Source organism: Bufo bufo, chromosome 4 (genome assembly GCF_905171765.1).
Source record: "Bufo bufo chromosome 4, aBufBuf1.1, whole genome shotgun sequence".
Lineage (NCBI taxonomy): Eukaryota > Metazoa > Chordata > Amphibia > Anura > Bufonidae > Bufo > Bufo bufo.
Genome location: NC_053392.1, coordinates 601,744,359 through 601,752,382, shown reverse-complemented (window position 1 = coordinate 601,752,382; position 8,024 = coordinate 601,744,359). Strand labels below are relative to the sequence as shown.

Sequence of the window (8,024 nt, the reverse complement as noted above, 5' to 3'; positions counted from 1 at the left end):
ATATAGCATCTGTGCTTGGCATTGTGCTCATCCACATTCTATAGGGCTGAGCTGCGGCTAGGCCACATGACTGATGAATGTGTCATTACTGCAAGCGCTGCAGCCTTCTCAAACAAATGATTAGTGGGGTCCCCAGGAGTCAGCCTCCCACTGGTCAGAAAGTCTTGGAAAACTCCAAGTCTGTCAAAGACTTCTGGAGGAAGTGCCAAACTTACATAGGGGCTTTTGACTACACAACTTGTGCTTCTTCCAGCAGAACAGTGGGAGTTGAGACCTTCTTGGAAAACACTGGTCTTAATAAACGTCCCCCTGCTGGCATATATACAACCCCACAATGATGATATTTGTCTCACTTCATCCGCCAGGGGTTATTATGTACACAGAAAATCCACTCAAGTATATAAACCAAGAAAAGCCACAGTATACAAATATTTTATTGCTGCAAAATCTGTTACAAAAACAGCACATACATAACACTTACAAGGCAATGCTGAAGATGTAACAGCCATACTATTTTGCACGTTGCCCTCTGAGCTGTATGAAGAGAAGGCATGAGGATCACACCCAGGGCTGAGCAGCAGAAAGATCAAGAAATTCCCACTGCTGAGGGGACTTTGCCATGTACCACACTTCATTGTGGCGGCCGAAAAATTCTAAAGGAGAATTGTAGCCAGCACGTACAAAGTATGTATAATCAAACTGCAGACCAAGGGCAGCCAGGTTCTGTGCTAGGGCTTTAGCTTGCTCGACGTACATAGCGTTAGAGGCATATCCTCCAAAAGTCCTGGAAGAGGAGGAAGGAAAAAAAGAAACATGAACATCCAGAGAAGAAACAGTATATAATTACACATCAGGTTCTTCAAAAAAAACTAACAAGCTATATCCAGGATACCCCTTTCCCCAAAAGGGGGAGGGGGGGGGGTGTTTCCTACAGAAATGCAAGCAACTAAAAGCAATCCAAAGCCAGACAAGGAACTCATTAACTAACTATTGCCCAATTTCTTATTAATTCAGATGTAAAGATCTAAAAAAATACTTCTGGTTTTACAAGAAGCAGGATGATATTTTCTAATCTGCGAGATCGGTTGGGTTTGTTGCCAGAAGGCAAGGCCCTGATGGCACATGTAGATTTCTAAATATCTTAAAATGGATAAAAAGAAATTTAAGGAATGCCTTCATCTTTGGACGCAGAGAAGGCATTTGACAATACAATACATTGGAATTATATGGTCAACATGCATAAAAATTAGGTTTTACTGGCCCCATCCTAAAAACTGTTAAAGCTTTATACCTCAATCCTACAGCTAGAGTTTAATCCAACAGATTATCCAATCTTTCATTATATAATATATCAAATAGATTCTCTCTAGTTAGCCATCTTTATTTCATCTATCCTCACCTACCAGTTCATTTTCTCTTCTACACCTTTCTGACCACATGAAGCATGCACCAAATAGAAGATTACTTCATTGAAGCATCATAGGATGATGCTTTACATAAAAGGAATGTTATCTGATTATATTGGAATTTATGTTTCTTGGATAACCTGATTATACTGTTATTCTGCTTTACACTAACAAATCAGACTAAAGTACTTTAACAGTTTGAAATGAAAAACTCCATAAAAACACTGAAACAGAAAATACATCAGTTCTGGAACAATCTGCACTTAGTGTTTTCTAACCTGTTTAAGGTCTTGTCTATCAAGGTGGTGTGGTTTATTGGAAATGTGCATTGGTTTGTAGGAAAGTGTGGGGTTTAAGTAAACTGATGATAAAAGCCAAGACAGGCGCACTCTGTGGTCTTACTAACCCTCATACTGGTGTAAAATTGAGAGATTAGCCAACATATCCTACTTGGGGGACATGTCTGAGCCCAAGCACCGCACCTTGTCCTCAAAGTAGGATATGTTGGCTAACCTCTCAATTTTACACCAGTATGAGGGTTAGTAAGACCAGAGTGCGCCTGTCTTTGCTTTTGTTATATTTTTAGTGTTTATCACAGCCACACATTTGCTATCCTGTGTAGGATGTCCATTGTGGTACTTGTGGTCCGCTGCAGGCATCCTCCATTGTATGCATTACTGGAGATTGCCATTAGCAGTGGACCACAAATGCAGGATCTGCCCCCCCCCCCCCTCCCTGTATAGATGTACCACTGCATATGGGGTTGAGCACTTCCTGCTCTTTAATACCATGCCAATCTGTAGTAGACTGCACCAATATTGGAACTTTTTTGCAGCAAATTTTTAGCAAATTTTTTGCAGTAAATTGTATAAGCGATGTAAACTTACAGTAGACAGCCTAAAAACTAACAGATATTTTAACCGGCATCAACCATAAATCTGGTGCAGTTTAAAACCAAGTTAACACTGTTATTTAAACATTAGCCAAATTAAAGATTAGGCAAAGGGTGACATTTTAGTAGTAATAGTCCACACGTGTGTAGGGGCCCCTATACTGTACAGCAGTTCACCTGCCAAGTTCAGCTGGTTGTGAGGTCTGAGAAATCAGACCCTCTACGTTCAGTTACTCGATGTGCCTGTATAAGGTCTCATTTACAGAGCCCACAGAACAGAAACCGGCTGTGTGCACACCACAAATCCATTAACTTCAATGGGTCCTTGCGCCGCATGTTGTGACAACATCTAGAGCTTGTCCCATCTTGCTGCATCCACATCCAAGATATGACAAGTCCTGTGCTTCACCACAACATGCACAATCCCATTTAAAGGGGTTGTCCGGGTTCAGCTCTGAACCCGGACAACCCTGTAAGTCATGGGTCAGCACCGTGATGCTGTGTGCATACTGTCAGTAACTTGTGGATCTGTGTTTTGCAGACCACAAAACATGGTTGTGTAAATGGAAACTAAGAAATGTTTAGGCATAAACACTATATTCACCCTTGTCATGCAGTGTGTGCCATAGTTTTAGATTTTTCTTTAAATGTTGCTTGCTACAACAGAACAAATGGACCACAAACTGGCAGCGACTTACTTAACATATAGAGAAACTGCAGGATATGTATCCAGGTAAACTTCAGGGTCTGTAGGTGTCGGAGGTTTCTTCACTTCATGTGGCACAAAGAAGGACATAGTGGCACTACCAGCAAGTGGTTGCTTTAATGGCATGTATACCATCACCGGTACTGTCATATTCATCTTCAGCCCTATAAAGAAAACAGATTGTCAGTATGGATTATACAACATATTGATGCCATATTGTCTACACGGCCTCCAAGACACCTCACTGGATAGCTACATCTCAATACCTCTTGTATCAGGGCTAACACCTCGTTCTGCAAGTCAACTACAGAACTAAATATGCACATCCTTCACTTGCTTTTTTTATGTTACAACATTAAAGACACCAAGTTGTTTGAGTGAAGTCCAGAGACAATGTTCATTTATACGACTGGTGTTAATACACATCTACATAGGTTTGGACGTCTCCACATTGTAGGCCAGATGCATACCTTTATAATGGGAAAATTCCTACACCACCATATCTTAGTGTTAGAATACAGAATCTCCATATTATGCCATGGTTTGAAGCTCTGTCACAAGGATTCTCCATTGTTGCCTCCTCTCAGACAGTGGGGGCATATCGCTAGGATATGCCCCCATTACCCTACAGGTGCGGGTCCCACCACTGGAAGCTGCACCTATAGCGGGAACAGAGCCACACAAAGTGGTAACTGGAGGAATCCAGTCACCAAACACTCAGCCCACAGAAGAGAATGGGAGCGCTCCGTGCATGACCGGCCACCGCTCCCATTCACTTCTATGGGCCTGACGGAAGTAGCCGAGCCAGCGTTCAGCCATTTTCGGTGGCCACAAATAAATGGAGGGCGGCTGTACGCACAGTGTGCCCTCAACACTTTCAGGGATCTGTTTGATATATCCATCGATATGCGTCCATTATCTGAGATGAGAACCCCTTTAAAGCTTTGGATTCCATTTTATTCTTTGCCATCATTGTTCTGGTGCAGTGCCAGACAGTACTGTTGGAATTTACTTATAATTGGTTCTGTCAGGGTTACAATCCATTTGAATGCAAGAATAGTACTCCAGAACAGAGAACCGCACAATATGGCCTTATACAAGAAGACAACCTACCTTCAGCATTCTTCCCATTGATATACATAAACAGACGACTGAAGCTAGTCACCATCCCCATGTTAAAAGGGTCCTGTTTTAGTGAAGTTGTCACCCAATGAGTTTCCTCATAGCGACGAAGTTCAAAATCCTGAAAATGTAAACATCCAATTAGAACACAATTAAACTGTCAGCAGCTAGGATAGGATGACCAGTTAAAAGTAAAACTAGGTCTTCAGACTGACACATGATTGTATGGTCTGTTGGTTTTTTTTTTTTACAGCCCGTATGCAGAACCTTTCCAATAGGGTCGCAAAAAAATAAAAATGGACATTATGGACAGGACTGTTGTATTATGGGCCAGCTTATATGAAGATCCACAATTTGCAGACCGCAGAACTGTCATGAGCTCTTGAAGAGTAATGTTTTTTCTACTCAAATGAAGAGTACAAGCAAATACAAAAAGGTAACATGCTTCCTCCAGTGACCAAACCCCATCACTGATCTGATAGTGAACCCAGACTGGCTGCTCAAAGAGGAGGGGTAATGTATTTCATGTATTATGTGCATGACCCACAAATCCCATAAGGTCTTATAGGAAGTGGGAGGTCCCATGAGGCTAGTCAGGGCTGAGTTTGTGGCTGCCAGCTGAGGAGAGGACACCTCAGAGCAGCAACAGCTCCTGTAGGGAGATCCACTGGAGTTCTAGCAGCTTGCTGAGGAGAGACCACCTCAGAGGAGATCCAGCTCCCCTACAGACTACGAGCAGTTTATGTACCAGTCCTTAGCATGCACCAGGACCCGGCCATCTTGTGTACATGCTTCTATGAGAGACAGCATAGCCATCAGCCACAGAGGCTGAACACTACACAGGTCACTGGGGCACTATGGATGTGCTATGTTTAAAGGGAACCTGTCGCCTAAAAATCACCTCCCAAACCACCAGCTTTACCTTAAAGTAGCCAGCAGTATGTTCCCAAAGATCCTTTTCTTCCTCCGGCCAGATGCACCAAAATCTTGAAAAACTAACTTTAATCCCCTGCACGCTCTATGTAACAGCAGAGTTTGAAGTCAAGGGGGCAGCGGCCTCCCCGATTCAAGTCAGGATAACCACACCCCCTTTCCCTGCCCCTTCACCTCTGACAGCCGCACATGAACATCTGACGCCTTTGCTGAACAGCCGAAAGCTAGCGACTGTCAATTAAAAAGGGAAGGGGCAGGGAAAGGGGGCGTGGTTATTTTGACTTGATGGGGACATTAATTCTGGGGTGCACTAGTAGGGGGCATTATTTTTTACTGGGGGCACTAATGGTCCTATTACCCTTACTGGGGGCATCAATTCTGGGGTGCACTGATGGAGGCATTATTATTACTGGGGGGGACGCTAATAAGAGCATTAATATTTGGAGCCACAGTGATAGCAATTTAACACCCTGGGTTAAGCCACACCCTATTTGGGGTGTGGCTCAACATGGGCAGTATTTTTTGTCAGGAAAGGTGGCAACCCTACAGCCAGTACCAAAGCCCACTAAGGATTCCTACCTTTTTACAGCGTTTTAAAATATGGTGGTAAATCCCCGAAGTCTCACACAACTATGGGCAATATGAAGTTTGCCTACACAGAGACAATACATTTTAACACTATAGAAACAGCAGTAAAAACTAAGGGAGAATTATCAAACTGGTGTAAAGTAAAGCTGGCTTAGTTGCCAATAGCAACCAGATTCCACTTTTCATAGCTCCTTTGGAAAACAAGAGGTGGAATCTGATTGGTTGCTAGGGGCAATTAAGCCAGTTCTATTTTACACCAGTTTGATAAATGACCCCATATGTTTTTGAATAAGTCAACTTTGGATCTACGATCCTAAGCTCAAGTCACTCAAGCCTAGCCCTGACTGATCTACAGTCTTTACAGCTGGAAGTGGGCATAAGGAGAACTATTCCAGTCAAGGGCCGGAGTAGTTCTCACTCCAAGAGCACAGGCCGCGAGAGGTGCACCCAATGAGCACCAGTTACAGATACAGAGACTAGGACACCACAGGAGGTTTTACCAATTGACAGAAGAGAACTGATAATTTTAGAACATTAGGTGAAAATAGTAACTAATAAGTGAATCCACAACTAGAAGACATGATGGCTCCACCACCCCTCCCCCACACTTACAGCATATTCTTTCACCAGCCAGTACTTTAGACAGTCATAGTTGTGACAAAATGAAGGCAACTGGTTCTGACTGGAGACATCAGACGCTTGTACTGCAATCCCCAGTACAGAGAGCAGCCCCAGCAGAAGTCTTCTCCTCACCTCCATGTCTGGATGTGTCTGAGGGGGAGCTCAGCTGCTGATATAGGAGGTGGATATGGGTGGAGCAGAGAACGTTCCCAATCAGCAAGGTAAAGCCTGGAGTTATGTCCGATCACCCTCACCTGGAGACATCATGGGAGCACATTTAGGCTACTGTAGGGCTACATAGCGAATTCTTGTTGCCAAAAAGTCATGTGACATTTTTATAATAATAGACACGACAGTTGCAAAAAAAAAATCCATCCAAGTTGTATTTTTGTGTGACACCGTTGACTATCATTATAAAATATGTTGCGAGACATTTTGTTGCACAACTTATTGTTGCCTTAGGCTAGGGCTACACAGCGACAATAAGGCTACGTCTACACTGCTACGTTTTTTTTGTAATGATAGTCAATGCCGTCGCACCGCAACATGCTGCAACTGCAATGTGACAGTCACACAAAAATCCAACTTGGATGGATTTTTTGCAACTGTCGTGTCACAGTAACAGCGTGTTGCGGTGCGACACCATTGACATTCAGTACAAAAAAACGTTGCAGTGTAGTTGTACCCTTTTTGTAAGGCCTCCTGCACACGAATGTGTGCTGCTCGTTGCCTTATTGCGGACCACACACGGGCGCCGTTACGTGGGCATTTCCCATCACTTCAATGGGTCCCCAAATCCGAAGATGCGGTGCGGAACGGAAGTACAGATTGGAACCCCAAAGAAGCACTACGGAGTGCTTCTGTGGTGTTCCGTTACGCAAAAAGATAGAACTTGTTCTATCTTTTTGCGGAACGAACGGATCGTGGATCCTATTCAAGTGAATGGGTCTACGATCCGCATGCGACTGCCCCACGGTCGGTGCCCGTGCATTGTGGACCGCAGTTTGCAGTCCATAGCACGGCCACGGGGCTCTTACTTTCATGTGAACAAGCCCTTAGGGTTCTAGGGTTCCTTCACACGGCTGTATGAACGGATTCACACCCGTCCCGCAATTTTGCAGAAGGTCTGTGTGTGCTGTCCGCATCCGTTATTCCGTACCGCGGCTCTGCAGAAAAGATAGAACATGTCCTATTCTAACATGATTATAACGGAATCCATAAGACGGAAGTCAAAACGGAAGCCTTTAAGAGGCACTCCGTTTTGATCCGTCATAATAGAAGTCTATGAGAATTATAACGTCTGGTTCCCGTTATGCAAGACGGACAACAAAGTCCTGTCGATAGGACTTTTTTTTCGTTCTGCATAATGGAAACCAGACGGATACGTTAGGATTCCCATAGACTCCTATTATGACGGATCAAAACGGAGTGCCTCTTAAAGGCTTCCGTTTTGACTTCCGTCTTATGGATTCCGTTATTTTCTGTTATAACCATGTTAAAATGGAAAACAAAAACGGAATCCATAACGGTGATGTGAACAAGCTTGTAAGGCTAGGGCTACACGGCGACATGTGTTGCAGAAAAGTTGTTTAAGGCCTTCTGCACACAAACGCCCCGTGGCCGTGCTGCGGCCCGCAGACCCTTTCACTTTAATGTATCAGCGATCCGGCCGTTCCGCAAAAAGATAGGACACGTTCTATCTTTTTGCGAAACGGAAGTACGGTACAAAACCCTGCGGAAGCACTCTGAAGGATTC

The 8,024-nt window shown here is 43.9% G+C and overlaps 1 protein-coding gene across 1 annotated transcript; it reads right to left on the bottom strand.

The window, feature by feature from the left end:
• Positions 1 to 457: 457 nt before the first annotated feature.
• Positions 458 to 6,415, bottom strand: LOC120999590 (heme-binding protein 2-like). The gene is made up of 4 exons (XM_040430545.1): positions 6,401 to 6,415; positions 4,118 to 4,247; positions 2,997 to 3,168; positions 458 to 784 (listed from the first exon to the last, which is right to left on the bottom strand). Exons 1-4 carry the CDS (start codon positions 6,404 to 6,406, stop codon positions 559 to 561), a joined length of 534 nt encoding a protein of 177 aa, XP_040286479.1. The 5' UTR covers positions 6,407 to 6,415; the 3' UTR covers positions 458 to 558.
• Positions 6,416 to 8,024: the final 1,609 nt, after the last annotated feature.

Coding starts and splice junctions, on each gene's coding strand:
- LOC120999590 (XM_040430545.1), bottom strand. Junction 3,169..4,117: donor CAATGGGAAGAATGCTGAAG/GTAGGTTGTCTT, acceptor TTTTCTTTATAG/GGCTGAAGATGAATATGACA. Junction 785..2,996: donor GCAGTTTCTCTATATGTTAA/GTAAGTCGCTGC, acceptor CTCCTCTTCCAG/GACTTTTGGAGGATATGCCT.